The 19278-nt window shown below is 44.1% G+C and overlaps 2 protein-coding genes across 3 annotated transcripts in view; one reads left to right on the forward strand and one right to left on the reverse strand.

The window, feature by feature from the left end:
• LOC113417496 (uncharacterized protein F13E9.13, mitochondrial-like) overlaps window positions 1-385 on the reverse strand; it is a 24198-nt gene extending 23813 nt beyond the window's left edge. The window contains exon 1 of one of the 2 annotated variants that reach the window (XM_026675916.2): window positions 179-385. The gene's annotated coding sequence lies outside the window, so the exon portion shown is untranslated. The remainder of the gene's footprint in view (window positions 1-178) is intronic. The other variant, XM_087971513.1, reaches the window with a different exon arrangement.
• CCNE1 (cyclin E1) lies at window positions 181-17726 on the forward strand. The gene is made up of 12 exons (XM_026675915.2): window positions 181-540; window positions 1622-1673; window positions 3912-4002; window positions 4957-5022; window positions 7442-7581; window positions 7944-8079; window positions 9356-9502; window positions 9944-10039; window positions 12941-13075; window positions 13162-13273; window positions 14400-14557; window positions 17188-17726. The coding sequence occupies exons 2-12, from the start codon at window positions 1660-1662 to the stop codon at window positions 17302-17304; spliced, it is 1212 nt and encodes a 403-aa protein (XP_026531700.1). The 5' UTR covers window positions 181-540; window positions 1622-1659; the 3' UTR covers window positions 17305-17726.
• Window positions 17727-19278: the final 1552 nt, after the last annotated feature.

The raw sequence follows: 19278 nt of genomic DNA on the forward strand, positions 1-19278 counted from the left end.
TAAACGCGGGAGGAACTTCCCCGTTGGCTCCTCCACCGCTTATTCGCGCTCAGACCGAGCTTTACGCACTGGTTCCTCCGCGCCCCGCCTCGCCTCGGCAGAAGCCCCGCCTCTCCGGGGGGCTCCCTCCGCCCCTCCCCCCGCTCCGGAGCCCTGCTGGCCGGTTCCCCGCGCTCACCTGGATGGGGGGTCCCTCCGCCCTTCACCTGCCGGAGCCCCGGCGCGGAGAGGAGGAAGAGGAGGAGGAGGAAGAGGCGTCGGTGCGCGCGCGGAGAGACCCGCGCACAAGGCTGCGGGCGCTGCGTAAATGCCTTCGCTCGGAGCCTGGGCCCGCCCTGTCCGCCAAAAGCCGCGCTTGCGAGCCGCGCAGGGGACCCGCCGCGCTACGAGGAGGCGCCCAACGCAGGCCCAGACGAGCCCGCCTTCCTGCCCGCCCGCCCGCCAACGCCGCAGGGGCGCACGCCAGCGCCGGCAGCCAGAAGTGGCCTCCTTCCCTCCCTGCGAATTGGGGAAGGGGCTTCTCGGGGGCTCTTTGCAGAGGTATCTTTAAAAGAGGGGAAGGGGGATGGCAGGGCCTGTCCTAGCCACCCCCACCCCCACCCTTGAATCATTGCATTTATTATATTAACTAGATTGTGCGGTTTTGCTTGAATAATTTGGGGGAGGGGGCTTCCTATGTACCGTCAGTGGCCGCCACATGTTGGCTGAGCCATATTTGGAGAGAAGGGGCTTCTGGGGGTGTTTGCAGAGGTATCTTTAAAGAAGGGAAGGGGGGATGGCAGGGACTGTCCTAGCTCCCCTCTCCCCTTATAACCATGGCATTTATTTATTATTATCTGTTTTATGGTTTTCATTGAAGGCTGGGGGGGTGGGGCAAACTTCCTAGCCACCATCAGTGCCGGGCACATGTTGGGGGAGTTGTGGCTGAGCCATATTTGTCCTGAGAGGGTTTCTGGGATTGTTTGCCAGGGTATCTTTAAAGAGGGGAAGGGGACAGACAGTAGGGCCTGTCCTAGCCTTCCCCTGATACCCATTGCATGTATTATGTCTATGATATTGAAGGCTGGGGAGTGGTCTTCCTGTCCCCATCAGCTGCAGGCACATATTGGGGGAATTGGGACTGAGCCATATTTGGGGGAAGGGGCTTATTTGGGGTGCCTTATTTTCCTATGGGATTTTGATTGCTTTAGAGGGTGGGTCCTTGATGCTTGCTGATTTTTTTATATATATACATATTATAAATAAGTGTAACATTTTAAATACAGATACTTGGTTTCTGAACAGTTTTCTAGTTTACAGTTCTTTGCTGTTAGGGCTTCTGGCTTCTTGTTAGGCCGGCAATTGTTTCTTTTTTGCTTTCCTAATAATCCCCCCCTTCCCTTCTGGGCCTTGCTAAGAGTCACATCAGTGGTCTCTTTTTTAAAAACCAATTTTTATTCTGGCTTTGCATCTTTGCATCCAGGAATGGTTGTTCTTTCTCTTCCCTTTTTTTTTTCTTCTATTTTTTTTTGTTGTTGTTGTAAATCAAGTTGCCCTCATAGCTTGCAATATTTTTTACAACTGATTTAGTGAAGGGGAAAAAAAAACCCCAATCTGCAACCATTTTTTTTTTCTCTTTTAGTTTCTGGCTGGGCCTTATCTTGATTTCTCCAAACCACCATGCCTGGTGAGAGGTGAGTTGCATATTTGTCTTATGCTCCACCCTTCCTTGGTTTCTGAAAGTAGGCCTTCTGCTCTCTTCTCTAAATTAGCAAGAAAGTTTCTGACTCCAATAATGAAGATTCAACTTATTGCTGGGTGTGGTTGCTTCCTATCCTCCTTCCTTGCTTTACTTGATTTTTACCCCACCTTTATTACTTTGTAAGTAACTCAAGGCTGTAATAGTCTCTCCTACTCCTATTTTACTTACAGCATCCCCATGAGGTGAGTAGGGCTGAGAGGGTGATGGGTCTAAGGTCACCCATGTGATTTTTATGACTAAGGTGGGACTAGAACTCGCCATCTCCTGGTGATTGTCCCAAAGTCACCCATCTGGCTTTCATACATGAGTTAAGACGGGTCGGCAACCTTAAACACTCAAAAGAGCCATTTGGACCCGTTTCCACAAAAAAGGAAACACCGGGAGCAGTAAAACCTTTCCCCGCGCCTCACTTATTTCCTGAGCGGCCACAAAACTAGCGTGTATAGTTGAATTAAAGATTCGGTTTTCTCCTCTTGGATTTATCCATGGTTAGCCTACTAGGGGTCGAAAAGCTCCATAAATCGCTTGCCGCTGGATGTTGCATGTTGGCAGTTGGGATGCATATTTTGAGAGACAGGGAGCCACAACAGAGGGATGAAAGAGCCACATGCGGCTCCAGAGCTGCGGGTTACTGACCCCTGAGTTAAGACTAGGATTCACCATCTCCTAGTTTCTAGGCCAGAGGGGGCTAACCTTTTTGGGCTCCTGTGCCGATAATTGCGCGCCAGCACCCAGAAGGCAATGCATGCGGGTCCCCATGCCCCCTGCGCATGCATGAGCAACACCTCCCCTGCGTGCTGTGCGTCTGCACATGCATGCATGCCCCCTGACCATGCATGCCAGATACCTGACAATAAGCTGGTGGGCGGTGTGCATGGATGCACAGTAGACCTGCTCTGGGCGAGGGCTCGTGTGCCAGCAGTAATGGCTCTACATGCCATTTCCAGCACGCATGTCATAGGTTCACCCTCACGGTTCTAGGCCAACACCTTAACCTACCACACCAACTATGCTGAGTGGGAGAGGATTAAGTTAGGTCTCCTTATTCATATCAATCATATACCCACCTTTTCCACACAAGTGATTTTGGGTGGCTTACAAAATTCAAACAAACCCCTCCCAGCCCCCCCCCCAGACAAATCAGTAGAGCAAAACTCACTTACCTCCTTGCCCAAATGCCTGGGGGGAAACAGCTGGGTTTTCAATGCCTTGAGAAAGCCTTAACAGGGTTGGGCTATCGGAGGCTCCAGGGGATGCTGAGCCGTAGGGCAGAAGGCATGATTCTAGGCCCCAGTAAGATTGACCTTATTTAGAAGAAGGGATCCTCAGCATGCCATCTCTACTACATTTGGTGGGGTGGGCAGAAACTGAAGAAGAAAGGTGAGTCCCACAAGTAGTTTTGGAAGTTAAGCTGAACCCTTCACGTGAAATGAAGCTTACTTATTTGGCCAACAAGATGGCTGTCAGGGCCATCAGACTTATGATTTGAAGGGGGGTGGCTGTCAGGGCTCTGACAAACCACGCCCATTCAAATCATAAGTCTCTAGCCGCATCTCTCAGAATAATAAAAAAAAAGATTTATTAGGAGTGACCATGTCGGCATTACCTGTATGCAGCCGACTCTAAGACACATCATTCATTTCACCCTTGACCCTGGTCTTCCCCCCACCCCCTGGATGTATATTCTCCAATGGGACACCTCCATAGCCAAGAGTCATCAATCATGCTCTCCAGTAATAATCTTGCGTACCAACAGCTTCGGCTGCCTAGCAATTATCTGAAGCATTTAAGGAATGCACTACTTTCCCCACTTCCTTTCTGCTGGCAACTAAAAAGACCAAATAAGTATTTTTTAGTTGACAATGACCTTGGTTAGTGGAAAGGACCTGGAGTATTAGATCTGATGGGACAGACAGAAACCACTAGTAGAATGGTGGTCCCACACATAGCCTGGCTTTATGCCATGGAGGACTTTACAGGTGATGACAGCACCTTGAATTATACCTGGGAACCAATGTAGTTTGCAAAGCATCAATTAAGCTTATTGGCATAATGAAAAATGCCCCCAAGATTGCTTATTGCAACATTCTGAACCAGCTGCAGCTTCTGAGTGATCTTTAAGGGCAGCCCCTTGTAGAGTGTGTTGTAGTAATCCAAATGTCTCTTGTAGTGACTGCAAGGACAGGAAACTTGAGAAAGCCGAGAGGGATGGTGCTCTTGAGTTTGTTGTTCGAACCCGCAAAAGAAAATCTGATGTCGTGGTAAGTATCCAATCGTAATGGATTACTTTCTGTTGTAAAATAAGCACATGGCCGTCTGAGCTAAGTAAGATCGTGGTGTAATCCAACACAGCTGGAACTTGCAGTTTGGTTTTATTCCTAGCATCTCTCACTATTGTCTGTGCCTGAGATAATTCTACAAGGAGTTGTAACTGATTAGTATTTGGAGGGCCTGTAAGTTCTCCTGGAACTTGACGGTAGGAGATCTTACAAATTGGTAGCATTCAAACAAGAGTCTTCTCCAAATATTTCTGGAGATAACCAGGGGTTGGAGGTGAAATCTTTCTGTGTCTCTTACATCATCATCATCATCTTCATTTAACGAAGGGATGCAAGGTGGAGTTTGGGCAACTGAATGGAGCTAGCAGAGTGTTTTAATGGCCGGATACCCTTCCTGTCACCATTGTGGAGTTTTGTTCAGCAGATGTATTCTGAGTGTATCCAGAGAAAGAAATATCTGCCTCTACATAGGATCGAATTTGCAGCCTCCTGAGCTCCAATTCTAGGCCACTGCACCACTCCTTTGTGTCTCTCTTTTACATACGTACAGCAAAACTGACTGCAACCGAAGTTTTTCCTCTTGGCCATCCATTTTGTTTACCGTGGACACGAGGGGCTGTTTTCTATGTCTGCTGTTGATCTGCTCTATGAAGGATTTGATTCCAGTCTTGAAACATTAACTTCTTAACTGTTAATGTTGTCGTTGCAGGCTATTGAGTTTGTTTTTGTACTTAAGAGAAAGTAGCAAATCATCTGAAGTGAGGCAATGGATACTTAAGTAGTAGCCCTTGAAATAACTACTTTTTAACTATAACAAGGATGTTTCAAAGTCAGCTGAAGGGACTTAGATCAAGTAGAATAAAATCTAATTTCAGTAGTACATCTATCCTATTTTTACATTGCAAATCTTAGTCCCGAATTACTCTTTTCTTTCAGTTTTTACAAGATCCAGATGAAGATTCCAGTATAAATACAACCAACAGGAAATCAAATGAAAGTCAGGTAATTTTAGCACTTTAACACAACTACACGTACTGTGACGAAGTTTTCATGGATGGGAAGTTACTTCATAGGCATGAAATGTTACTCTTTTGGTGCATAAATCTGCAAAATAACATTGTTGTTCAATTTTTGTATCCGCCTTTTTTCTGATATCTGATTGTTTGGGTTGGCATGATGTTTAGGTTATCCTAATGTTTTTAATTTGCATTTTCTCTTGCTGGTAGTAAGCTACCTAAAATCTGCCGCAAATTAGGTAGCATGTGCTACTGTGGAAAATTAATTAATAAAATGCTCTTATAGCAAAAAAAATGCTCTTGGTTATGGATTGACTTTGATCAGAATAAACTGGTCTAATTGTCAGTCAGCCCTTACAATTTTTACTCTTGAGCTTTCTCAAATGAAAATAACACTTGCTGGTGTTCTGCGTCTATTAAATATGGATTTAATTCTGTTTGAAAAGACATTGCGAGATTTATTTCATCTGTTCCTTTCCTCTGGCCCATTTTGCTACTCATAAAACAGGCATCTTTGTTTCAGTGGATATAATCAACTTGTGTCTTAATATTACACATTGCTGTGTATCTCAATATTGCAATACTAAGTCACAAGTTGATTGTCTCTCTATTCCTTAAAAAAGGCAATGCGTAAGTACGCATGTACACATGTATACATAAGTACAATATATGTATAAGGAGCATGTATTTTAAAAATATTTGGGCCACCAAGTTCTTTGGCGATTATAGCCAATGAATACTGCAATGTGTTATGCACAGCTTCTTTCAAATATGTGCCCTTTTAATGATGCTATCATGTATCGAGCAGAACAGTAATTGTGTTTGCAAAATACTTAGATAATATGTGGCAATTATAGACACGGCTTTCATAACTTTTTAGACCTTCCGTTTTCCTTCGGTGTACAATGTACAAAACCAGGGCTTGCATCGAACATAGGAGCCTTGCAGCTCTTAAAAGATTACATGGCATCTTTTGCAAATGCAAGGTTTATTAATTTAGGATGCCTTCTTTGATGGCTTAAATTTTATCAAAAGGCCAATGAAGTGATCTGGAGTTTTAGGTCAGTTTCACTGAGTATCTATGAAGCAGAAAGTTTTGGCAACTTCTCAAAACTTTTGAAGGTATATAGCAGGGGTCTTCAAACTTGACAGCTTTAAGATTTGTGGACTAACTCCCAGAATTCCTCCTCCAGTCATGTTAGCTCAGGAATTTTGGGAGTTGAAGTCCACAAGTCTTAAAGTTGCCAGGTTTGAAGACCCTTGGTATATAGGAATAGTGTGGGATCACTTTTTGTAGTGCCTGTAGCCTCCTGTAGCAGAAATGATCTTTACCTTGTAAACTGCATCTTCGTTTAAGACTAGAATGAGAGCTAGGGGCAGGGGAGTGAATTGACCTGCCTCTTTAATTAAAAAGTAAGGAATTTTTTTGTTTCAGAGCAGTACACAGTGGTGGGTGTTGGTGAGGAAACTTCACCAGCCCAAAGGAAACATTCCTGTTCAAATGACTGGCTATCAAATTAAAATACCTTACAATGCAACAAATGTGAACTGTTTTTTTTTTTTAAATGAAAAAAAAAATATTGGACATCCCTACAACTTAAATTATCAGGGACTTCTGTGATTCACTGTGGGCCACAGAGGCATCTGGCTTATTTGTTTGGTCTTAAATCCCTTGCAAGAATTAATGTATGCCCCTTTTTGGCATGCTAGTAGCGCATCATGCATTCAGAGCACGTATTTTCAAAATGTAAAGATTAGCATAGATGCTGGATTACAGTCAGCACCTGCAATTCCTTCGGTACACAGCGGTATAATCTTGAGATGGCTAAGTTCATATATTTTGTGTCTGGCTTGTACATGCACTGAATGAAAACAATGTTTTAGGGAAAAACGAGAGAAGGAGAGATTGCGTTCTTACTCTTTCAAAGTTTATTTACCATTAAAATATATCAGAAGTAGCAGTTTGGAACTTTCATATGTTTTCTTCCAACCTAAATCCCTCTGTATCTTATTTATCTCCATCACAGTGGAGTTTTGCCATCAGATGGAAAATAAACAGATGAGATTCTAAAGCAAAAGGCCCATTTTCCTTCACGCAGAATGTCTTTTTGTCCAGTGAAGCGATTTCCAGTGTGGCAAGTTTTCTTAACTATATTAGCTGCTGTTCCGATGACTGTTTACTGTTCTCTTGAAGTCACCAAAGTTTTTTGAGATGGGAACATAAGCAGAAATAAACCCCCCTTGTAAACAATCACATTGGAGAAACAGTTATAGAGTAAAGAAACCCCAATCTTTAACTTGTAAACTTGTCGGGACTTGCAATTGTTGGGAAATTAATCTGTAGTTCAGTAAACCTTTTTGGAACTTTGAACTTTGACTCTGTGCTGTTGTTTTTCTTTCAATAGTCAAATTATGTTGCATGTCCTTATTCACACTTGCTGATCCCTACACCAGAGAAAGATGAAGAACTTGAGAATGCAAACTTTGCAACTTCTAAGCTTCAAAGGCTGGTTTTGGCTAGGGGGACACCTTTTCCTGTTTTGGGGTACGTTTTCCACCATTTCGGTATCTGCTGTTGTTTTTTTCTTGTGAGTTATTAAACTGCTTAATTCAGGTGAGGAGAAACTGAGCATTTTTACTTTTCATTTTGGGGTGGCATTACGAGAGTGAGCAGGAAGTAAATTATCATGAGGCTTGGGGGATCGTAAGCTTTTAAAGTACCTTAAATCCTATGAATTTGGTGGCTTGTAAAATGACTTTGTCATTTTGAGAAACCATGGTAGTTTTTGCTTCCATTCAGCAATTGGCTGCAGAGTCTCTTAATTTCTATGAGATGCTGAAGGGGAGATTCAGAAATGGTGGAAAGTTTAATCCAGCTCTGTTTTAATGTTTTTTTCTTTTTGGTAGTTGGGTGAATAGAGATGAACTATGGCAAAACATGCTCAATAAGGAACAGAAGTACGCAAGAGATAAACTTTATATGGAAAAGCATCCGCTCTTGGAACCTAAAATGCGAGTAATTCTCCTAGATTGGCTAATGGAGGTGAGATGTGGTTTTGTTCCTGCAAATATACAAGACTGATTTAATTGTCTATTTTGGGGTTATTCTCGAAGTTTGTCATTCTCACCGTATGGTTTTATCTGTGGGGCTTGCTACCTTGTTTTGTTCCCCTTAGTTTGAAAGGTGCATCTAATCAAACCCTTCAGCTTTTGAGGTTGTTCATTGATCCACAAGCATTTCTTATATGAAACTAATAACGCTATAAATCAGGCATGTTCATCTTGACAATTTTTAAGACCTGCGGACTTCAGCACCAAGAATTCTCCAGCAACCATGGAAATTCTGGGAGTTGAAGTCCACAAGTCTTAAAGTGGCCAAGGTTGGACACCCCTGTTATAAATGATCATCTCAACAATATTATACTCAAGGCTGCTTTTTGCTGGCGGCTAGCCATTTCCAACTCTGGGTAACACTTGAGTGGCCAGTAGCCACCTTACCTTTAAAACTTGGAGCTGCCATGAAGCTCTCAGAGGCCCCAAAAGATTAATTGACCCCAATTGACCTTCCATCATTTATTGACTCAACTCCTTGGATAGTCCCATTAAACCTGGGGTCCAATATCAGCCATTTTGAGGAACCCTGACCTCATGGTTGGTTGCGAAAGGAAATAAAAAGTTGGAGTAAGATGGTCTCACTGCCATTGCAAAAAAAATCCCCACCAAAATTTATACTTTCTCCAAGAATAAATCTATGTTCCACTCTACTCTGGACTCTTGCCAGCTGCCTTATGGGATGGGGAACACCTTAGTGTAACACGCTGATATAGTCCATGTGGTTATTTCTGTGAACACAAAAAATTGTTGAAATACAGGTAGCCTACAATTCGTGACTGCCTTGTTTAGCAACCATTCACACTTTGTGTGTTCAATCCTTACATGGATGACTGTTATAGCATCCTGTGGTCACTATTTGCATCCCACTGGTTTGCAACAAGCAGAATTAACAGGGAAACACAGAAATAAAATCACAATTTGCAGTCATGTGATTTTTCTCTAAATGACTATGATTCTTTGTGGTGAAGTTGCTGGTTCCAATTGTCGCTAAGGAAGGACTATATTTATTTATTGAACTCTGAAAAAGATCAACAAGCAACTTTACTGCAAAGAATAAATAGCAGTTGAGGTGCAAGAATGTATTTGGGTTACAGAGAAGGCAAATGTAGCTCTAATTTGCTGTCTTAACATGCATTCCTGTGGATTTTTAAACAATTCCAGAGTCATGTTACCGTAAAGGAGCATTGTTCATTTGTGTGTTGCAGGTTTGTGAGGTCCACAGACTTCACAGAGAGACATTTTATTTAGCTCAGGATTTCTTCGATCGGTTTATGGCAACACAACAGAATGTTGTAAAGACTCTCCTTCAGCTGATTGGGGTATCGTCTTTATTTATCGCTGCTAAACTGGAGGTAAAAATCTCGCTCCTCAATATTTGAGCCATGCTGCAGAGCAGTGTTTTTCAAATTGGCAAAGTTAAAGTGGGTGTACTTCCACTCCCAGAGTTTCCCAGGGAGAAGAAAAAAGTAGAAAATACAACCAGTTGAAGAAACTGCAGGGAAAAAAGCAGTGCTGTTTTGGTTTGATGGCTTCTTTAAAAAAAAACTTGATGCATCTTGGCTGCTTTGAGACATTTTTGTACTTGACAAGGGCCAGGTTATATAAAGCTGCTATTCTGTGTTATTTGTTATGGTTGGCTTTAATTGGTGAAGGCTCAGAAAAACTCCTTTTAATGTTAAAATAGTTTCATTATCCAAAATGTAAATCCATGAGAGTTAACCGTCTGGCTTTACCAGTTTGCCATCTTTTCAGAAAACAATAGGCCAATATATTGATTCTCTTCTTTATTGCAGGAGATCTACCCACCAAAGCTTCATCAGTTTGCCTATGTCACTGATGGTGCTTGCACAGAAGAAGACATTATTAGCATGGAACTCATTATTATGAAGGTTGGTAGGACTGTATGTGCGCTTTTGAAAGAATTGAAGAAAAGCAACTGTGCTGATAGAATATTTAGTAGCTCAGGTTGAACTGTGGGGTCCTTGTTGCTCTCTGAGCTTAGTTGCTTTTTTGCAGACGTTTCATTACCCAGCTAGGTAATATCATCAGTGCTAGGGTTTGCTCTTATTTTCATATATTAGTGGCTTACTCTGTCAGTGTTGGTGCAACAGTGCAAAGATGCTTCTAAAAGTTTTATCCTGCAACACAGAAAGAATGAGAAAACTCACTTCAAAGAGTTGCTTTCAAGATTGCCTCTCCAAATTCCATCTTTATATAAATACACATTTCACTTTAAAGTATCATCAGCTTTTTCCCTGATTTCATGAGTCAGACTTCAGTGCTTTTAAGCATCTGAGCTCAAAAAATGAACCTGCATGCTTTCCAGTTGATGGGGGTGTGTCCAGTGTTAGCAACTTTGAGACTTGAAGTCCCAGAATTCCCCAGCCAGCATGTTGAAGTTGAAATCCACAGGTCTTAAAGTTGCCAAGGTTGGACAGCCCTGTATTAGATGTTCCATCAAGACGTGGAGTCAGGTATACCCAACTGCACTTTCTGTTGCATATGGAAATGTACAGATGGGTGAATGGGCTCTTTAGATGCCAGATAGATAGTTATGTTGCATCTCCATGAAAAAGCTTTAGAGTTCGCCTGGAATAGGACTACAGCTTTAAATAGGTTGTCTATCTTAATCCCACTGCAGTTTTCCTTTGGAAAGGTGTAGAGCAGGGATGTCAAACTCAAAGCCAGTGGGCCAAATCCAGCCTGCAGGATGCTTAGATCTGGTCCACGGGGCTTGCCTGGAAACAGCGAGGGACTGGCCCGTGGTGCCTCTACCAGTGAAAATAGCGCTTGGGAGGTGTCAGGATTCCAGCAATCGCCCTAATTAAATCATGATTCTCGAGCCAAACTTCAAAAAACTTCAAAGGATTTATTAAAGGCGACATACTGGTACTGCCCTCTATGAAGCCAACTCTGCATGTGTAATTTACAGTCACCTTTGACCCTTTCCCCCCCCTTCCCCCCCTGGGTGTCTCATAAACCAGATTCTCCCACTGAGTATGTTCACGGGCTGGGTGTCATCATTCACATTCTCCAATTAAATATATTAGCGGGCAAAAACTCTGGTATTTTAGTTACAATCTTTTTGTGATGACCCGGGGCGTGGCACAAAAGCAACAAAGTCACAAAAGTAGGTAACGTCCCTTTAATACCTCCAACTTGGCCCCCAATGTCCAGTTACCATCGGCTGGAGAAAAGAAAACTCCCAAGAACAATTTTTAAAGGGAAGAAATTCAGTCTGAACCCAAAAGTACATATAGATTATAAATAAAAACCAACACAAACTACGCTGCAGCAATTATTGAGACAGGGCAGGATAAGGAATTGCAGACTTCAAAAGATAACGAAACACAGTTGGGAGGATGCCAGAACCCAGATAAGACTTGACAAACCAGGACAATTCACTCTTTGCTTCCAGCAAGGTGCTGTGTGCAAACGTCCTTTTTAAATCCTGTTTTTCCCAGCTGCAGCTAATGAAGGGAATCAGGGCCCTTTACTCCCCCATGACCCACATTGCTCCCTTCTCCGTTCCTCCCTGCGTGCCGTAGAATGAAGAGGGGGTGGGCCTGGGTCTTCCTCAGAATGCCCAGCCAGACTGTGCCCTTCCCCAGTTTCCTCCACACTCCCACTCCCTGTCAGCTGTTCCACCTCTCCCTCAGAATCAGATTCCAACAGGGGCATGACGCTTTTAAAGATAAGAGTTGGAATGTACTTCCGCTTTGCTGCACTGCTCTTCCAGATTTCCTTCCTCTCCCCCCGTTTTTTTAAATGGCCACTACTAAAACAGGCATAGGGATGTTTTATGAGTTGATAGGAGGGCCACGTGCAGCCCTCCCGAGTTCCGTTTTCACCGGCAGAGTTGCAGGAGCCAGGTGCAGCCGAAAACGGAGCTCGGGAGCCCGTTTTTCCTGGCAGAGTGCTCAGGCCACCACAGGTGCCCCCAACGCGAGTGGCATCAAGCTGGCCCCATCCACCCTGGCCTCCCTAAGGTCAAACACAACCCTGATGCAGCCCTCAGTGAAATCGAGTTTGACACCCCTGATACAGAGCATGTGCACCTTAACAGATAATCAGAGTTGGAAGGAACCTTATAGGTCATCTAGTCCAACCCCCCCGCCCAAGTGGGAGACCCTACACCATTTCTGACAGATGGGAGTCCAGTCTCTTCTTGAAGTGATGGCGCTCCCACAACCTCCGAAAGCAAAAGCTGTTCCATTGGTTGATTGTTCTCACTGTCACAAAGTTTCTCCTTATTTCCAGGTTGATTCTCTCCTTGTTCAGTTACCATCTGTTATTCCTTGTCTGGCCTTCAGATGCTTTAGAAAATAGTTTGATCTTTTCCTTTCTGTGGCAGCCCCTCAAATATTGGAAGACTGCTATCCTGTCTCCCCTGGTCCTTCTCTTCACTAGACTAGCCAGGCCCAGTTCCTGCAAACCATTCATTGTATGTTTTAGTCTCCAGTCCCCTCATCATCCTGGTTGCTCTTCTCTGCACTCTTTCGAGAGTTTCAACAATATTTTTTATAATGTGGTGACCAAAACTGGATGCAGTATTCCAGGTGTGGTCTTACCAAGGCCTTATAGAGTGGTACCAGTACCTCACTTGATCTTGATTGTATCCCTCTGTTAATGCAACTTAGGATTGCATTGGCTTTTTTGGCTGCTGCTGCACACTGCTGGCTCATATTTAGCTGGTTGTCCACTAAGACTCCAAGATCCCTCTCACACTTACTGAACCAGCTAGTCACAGTTATCTTGTCCCAGCATATCTTTTCTTCGTCTTCTTCCAGGCATTGGATTGGAACCTGAGTCCCCTGACGATCGTGTCCTGGCTAAATATATACATGCAGGTCGCCTATTTAAATGAGATTTGCGAGATGCTGCTGCCCCAGTATTCTCAAAAGATATTCGTGCAAGTAGCGGAGGTAATGAGGTAGAACCTTGCTGCAAAAGGTTTCTTCTCCCAGCCTGAAATGGGGTCTTCTTGATCACTGACGTTCTTTTTTCTCAGCTTTTGGACCTGTGTGTCCTTGATGTGGGCTGCTTGGAGCACACGTACGGGGTCCTGGCTGCGTCGGCGTTGTATCACTTCTCCTCCTGCGAGTTGATGCAGCGGGTTTCGGGTAAGGCATTGTGTAAGGTTGTGTACATTCAGGACTGGGGAGTAAAAGCAGTATAGAACAATGGTTGCCAACCAGGGGGCCGGGGATCATTGGTGATCTGTGAGAAAATTTTGGTGGTCCACAGAGAAATGTCACCCCCAAAGCGATTAATCCGGGCTGCGCAGGAACACAAGGCTGCACTGTCCACATGGCCCGCAGGAACACAAGGCATGCGTCGCTTGCATTGCAAACAACACGAGGTAGTGAGAGGAAGGGGAAAGGGAAGAGGGGGGGACTTGCCCCACACACTCCACATGCCTGGCCTGGCCACTGGGCTGCAGCTTTCTGTATCTTTCTTCTGCTTTTGGCTGCATGCAAGGAAAGCAGCAAAAGTCTTTCTTTCTCTCCCCTAAACTCCGCCAGCAATGAGTCTTTTGAGACCCTGCAAGGCATCCTGCTCCAAGAGGCTGCACCATTCTGGCGGAGTTTGGGAGAGACTTCTGCTGCTTCTGCTGCTTTCCTTGCATGAAGCCAAAAGTCTCCCCCCGAGAACGGAGCTGGAGACGGTATCCTGCGATCCCAAATAAACAATGATCGATCGGTAGGAAAACAGGGTGGGGAATTTTCCTGCAAACTTTTTTGGTGGGGATTTTCCCAGGGTCTCTGCTGCTTCTGCTTTTTCTGCGGAGACCCTGGGAAAAATCCCCCAAAAAATGTCTGCAGGAAAATCCCCCACCCCATTTTCCTACCGATTGATCGTTCTTTATTTGGGATTGCAGGATACCCTCCCTCCCTCTCTCTCTCTCTCCCCCTGAGAACGGAGCTGAAAAACAGGTTAGGAATGTGGCTGCCTTGGAGGGGGTATGTGTGTGTGAGGGACCTGTGTGTGTATATGTGTGTGTGTTGGGGGAGGAGGGAGAGAACGAATGCATCACTGTCAGTCCTCTGAGGTTAGATCGGATCTTTCTCTCTCTCTCTCTCTCCCACCAATGTCAGCAAGCCACCGCCAGTCAAAATTCATATTAAACTTGCACATAGTCCGTGGGATTTAAAATTATGAGTTTGGTGGTCCCTGAGGTCTAAAAGGTTGGCGACCCCTGCTATAGAAGATACAGGAATTTTGTTTCGGGGTTGTTGTTTTTCCCAGGGTATGAACTGAGCGACATTGAGAAATGCGTGAAATGGATGGTACCCTTTGCGATGGCTATCAAGGAAGTGGGGAGTTCGGTGTTGAAGCACTTCAGAGGAATCCCTGCCGAAGATTTGCACAATATACAAACGCACATAAACACCTTCGATTTGCTGGTAAGTTAACACTGAACCCGAAACAGTTGTTAATTATGGGTAGTCCTCCACTTATGAACCATTGGTTTAGCGATCGTTGGAAGTAGCAATGAGGCTTACAACTGGTACTCGCATTTAAAACCATCACGGCATCCCCCCCCCCCATTATCACCATTATCTTGTTAACAACCCCGTAATCCCTTGCGGGGTGGAGTCTGGGCAACGAAATGGAGCTAGTAGAGTGTTTACTGGCCAGATGCCCTTCCTGTCACCAGTACGAAGTTTTGTTCAGCAGATATATATTCTCATCGTGCCTCAGAGAGGGAAATATCTGCCTCTACCTAGGATCGAACTCACAGCCTCCTGATTGTGAGGCGAGAGCTCCACCTCTAGGCCACTGCACCCCTCCACAGCATCCCCATGGTCACATGATCAAAATTTGGGAGTTTGGCAACCCAGCATGGATTTACGATGGTTGCAGTATCCCAGGGTTGCTATTTCTGACCTCAGTTGGCTTCTGATAAGCAAGAGTAAAAAAAAAGAGTGGAAGCCGGATTCACTTACTGATTGCATGATTCACTTAATGACTAGGAATTTTCCTAATGACCATAGCAAAAAGGTGTAAAATCGGGCTCAATTCACTTAGTAAACTGCCTCGCCTAGCGACAGAAAATTCCAGTCCCAGTTGTGATCGTAAGCTGAGGACTACCTGCATATAAATTGTGGTTTCTATGTGCAACTTTATTTCTGATGGAGTAATGGTGTATTTCCAATGTGCAGCACACTAAGCCATAATATATTTTATGCAATTTTGCTAGTTTGTGGTACGAATACAGTCCTTTTTGGGTTTTTTTTATAAACCACAATTTGCGGGTGTGTTGTACAAAACCATCCAGTTGTAATTTGTGTAATAAATCATAGCTTAAAATAAATTGGTGCATAGTGCAGTGTGTGAATCTAGAAGTGGTAATGTTTGTAATGGGCCCTTTTAAGACTGTTCAGAACAAATTTTCATTGTATTTTGGTCCTGAAGGCACATTTGTGATGCACCTGCGTGTTTTTTACTGCATTTCCTTCCAGTTTTTGGCAAAAAAAGGTCCAAGAGCGAACAATTAAAAAAAAAAGAACGAGTTCGCTTAATGATTGCAGCATGATAATAAAGGAAATTAAAAAATGGGTTTGGTCACATAGATGGCACTTTTTATGGCTGTCATGGCTTGTCATGACAGTAAACAGGCAGGCTCTGTTAATGTAAGTTGAGGACTAATGAGAAGAACCCCAACTTGTTCTGGCTATGTTTTATATATTAACATAATATAATATAATTATATTATGAGATAGATTAGATTGATAGATAGATAGATAGATAGATAGATAGATAGATAGATAGATAAATAAAAAAAAACAAAGAAATACACAGCGGGGTAGTAAGGCATCAGTTGTGGCTTTGCTTTGTTGTTACTTACATTTTCATTTGTCTATGGAGCTTCTCAGTCATCCAAGGCATGGTTTTCCCTGAGGTGCTTTTTCAAGCAGCTGGATTTTCTGGTTTTCCTTTGAAGACGTTTCGCTTCTCATCCAAGAAGCTTCTTCAGCTCTGACTGGATGTTGGGAAATGGAGGGATTTATACTCCTTGCAGACAGCTGGTCATTGGCATCCTTTTAGAGGGTTGTTGAGGCCACTTGGAGATTTGTTTGTGTCCTCAGGGTCCCCTGAGTGGTGCAAATGGGTGTGGAGCCTCCTTGGGACTGTTGAAAGGAACGTGTTATAGATTGGAGATTGATGATGTTGTATCCCTGCCTGTTCAGTGTTGACATAGATGGCTTCTTTGACCCCTTCTTTCAAACCAGAAGTCCTCTCTGTCCAAAACGTAGACTCGCTAAAAGAATGCAAATGACTAGCTTGTCTGCAAGGAGTCTAAATCCTTCCATTCCCCACCAATCCAGTCAGAGCTGAAGCAGCTTCTTGGATGAGAAGCAAAACGTCTTCAAAGCAAACAAGAAATTCCAGTTGCCTCCTGAAAAAAAAGCACCTTTGGTTCAATCATGACATGGATGGCTGAGAATCTCTACAGGCTTTTAGCTATAAAATTTGGGGTGAACGCCCTTTGAATGGTGTGGGAATGGGTTTCCAGAGGAAAAAAAAAAAAGAAACATTGCAGGAACCAGGAGCATTGCTCAGGTGGCCCTGAGGACACAGATAAACCTCCAAGTGGCCTCAACGACCCTCTAAAACAGGGGTGTCCAACCTTGGCAACTTTAAGACTTGTGGACTTCAACTCCCAGAATTCCTCAGCCAGCAAAGCTGGCTGAGGAATTCTGGGAGTTGAAGTCCACAAGTCTTAAAGTTGCCAAGGTTGGACACCCCTGCTCTAAAAGGATGCAAATGACCAGCTGTCTGCAAGGAATATCAATCCTTCCATTCCCCACCATCCAGTCAGAGTTGAAGAAGCTTCTTGAATGAGAAGCGAAATGTCTTCAAAAGAGAAAACCAGAAAGTCCTCTTGGGGGGAAAAAAGAGCACCTTTGGGACTATCTTTTCCTTTGTCTATGTAAAGCAGGGCTGCTTTGCAAATCTCGTAGCTGTGCAATCAATCCGTGCACTTGAATGAGTTGAGTAATGGTTCCCTTTTGGTATTCTTCTCTTCCAGGACAAAGCGCGATCCAAACAAGCCACGTTAGCTGAGAAAAACAGGTGTTCTCCTTTGCCCACAGGTGTTCTCACCCCACCTCAGAGCAGCAAGAAACTCGCTCAGGCCTCGAAATAGCTAAAGCTACGGAAGCTGCTCCTTCTCCAGACCTGCTGCTTTCTTTTAAAAAAAGACACACAACTCCCTTGTCCTATATTTTTATTGTCACAATTCTGCATTGTCGCCAGATGCTGCCAATGACTCCAGATTTATGCTAGAATGGGGAGGGGGGAGAGGAAAAACAAAATTCCTTTCTGTATTTTTAATGGAAGAAACCGACCAGATTTGAAAACTGGGGTTTCTTTTCTTTTTAATGGAATGTCTTGTCTTTCTATGAACTCTTCGAATATACCAGCCACCTCCAACAGGGATGTGCTTGGATTGCTGCTAAGGAAAGAGTGAAGAAAAAAAAAAAGAAAAGAAAGAGAGAGGTTTTGCCCTAACCCAACAATGCGCTGGTTGCAGTTAGCCATGGCAAATAAACCTCTTCTCAGATTTGAGTTTACAGCCTGGTTGTTGTTTTTAAATCCTTTGTAAATGCTCATATGTATCTCTCATGTTTTGTTTTGTTTTAATAAAGTGCAGTCTTTGGTAATGGCACTTTGTAACGGATGTCAGAATGGCTGAAGGTTGAGAATGGAGAGGATTTAACTGCCAGAGAGAAACACTTCATCATAAGATTAGCAGCATGCATCTGAAGTCAAGTGGGGCTGGATGTGCTTGGACTTTAGGAGAAATCAAACTGTGGTTGGGGAGTATGAACCATCCACTAGTTAAGCTACTGCTTACGGCTTAGCAGTATTCCAACTCTTTTGAAGCCAGTGTGTATAGTTATAACAGTTAGTCCTCGACTTAAGGCAACAATGGAACCTAAAACTCATGTTGATTAATCGAGGCACTTGTGGAGTGAGGTTTGCTCCTTTTTACGACCATTTTAACACAGTTACTAACTGAATCTGGCTTCCCCCGTTGAGTTTCCTTATCAGGAGGTCGCAAAAGGAGATCCCGGGAAACTGCAACCGTCATAAATATGAACCAGTTGCCAAGTGTGCCATGGCCCCTGTCGGAGTCTGAATCTGAGGAGGAAGATGAACAGCTGACAGGGAGCAGAGAGAATGGCTCTGTTGGCTGTGGAGGAAACTGGAGAAGGGCAAAGTCCGGCTGGGCAGAGCAGGGGAGAGGTAGAACAAGGGAAAGGGAGTTCGGAGGAAGACCCAGGCCCACCCCCTCTTCATCCTAGGGCACGCAGAGAGGAATGGAGAAAAGAGGGGGTGCGTGGCTTACAGGGGAGGAAAGGGCCCTGATTCCCTTCACAGGGCACACCTGGGGATGGAGTGTAAAAGAGAGGCAGATGGGAGGGGCAGTTGTTGGGAACAAACCCTGAGTTCATCTAGTGTTGGCTGCTGTTATCTGAGTTCCTGGCATCCTCCCAACTGTTTTGATTTACTGCTGTGTTACTTCACTTCTGGAGCTCCTTATCATGCCCTGCGGGATTTATTGCTTTATCTTGCTTTGCTGGATTTATAGTTTAAAGTTTTCTGTTTACAACCTTTTGGACTGGAATATTTGCAGCCAAAGGCTGTTGCAGGGGCCCGGGAAAGTTTTTCTCCAAACCGGAAGGTAACTAGGACATTGGGGGCAAAGTTGGAGCGAATAAAGGGACCCCTACTTATTATCTGGCTGAGTTGTCTTTGTGCCACGCCCCGGGTCACCACAAAGTGTCTGAATTTTTTGATCACGTGCATAGAGATGCTGAAAAGGTCAGGGATCTTGCTGGCATATACAGGTACTTCTTGACTTAAAACAGTTCACTCAGTGAGCATGCAAAGTTACAACGGCACTGAAATTCAGATGGGTGGCAACTGGCTTGTGTTACGGCGGTTGCAGTTTTCCCTGGGACCTGTGATTCCCTTTTGGGACTTTCTGAGAAGCAAAATCCAATGGGGAAGCCAGATTCACTAAACAACCGTGTGACTGACTTAACAACAGCATTCACTTAAGGCCTATGGCTTCAAAGGTAAAATGGGACCAAACTCAACAACAGAATTGTGG

This window comes from Notechis scutatus, chromosome 9, assembly GCF_049901735.1.
Source record: "Notechis scutatus isolate UNSWTSFEM ecotype Mainland chromosome 9, rNotScu1.2, whole genome shotgun sequence".
Taxonomy (NCBI): domain Eukaryota; kingdom Metazoa; phylum Chordata; class Lepidosauria; order Squamata; family Elapidae; genus Notechis; species Notechis scutatus.

Excerpts from the sequence above, each read along its gene's own strand:
- CCNE1 (XM_026675915.2), top strand. Across the intron at positions 4,003-4,956 it reads AAAGAAAATCTGATGTCGTG|TTTTTACAAGATCCAGATGA; the intron begins GTAAGTATCCAA and ends CTTTTCTTTCAG. Across the intron at positions 10,040-12,940 it reads TGGAACTCATTATTATGAAG|GCATTGGATTGGAACCTGAG; the intron begins GTTGGTAGGACT and ends GTCTTCTTCCAG.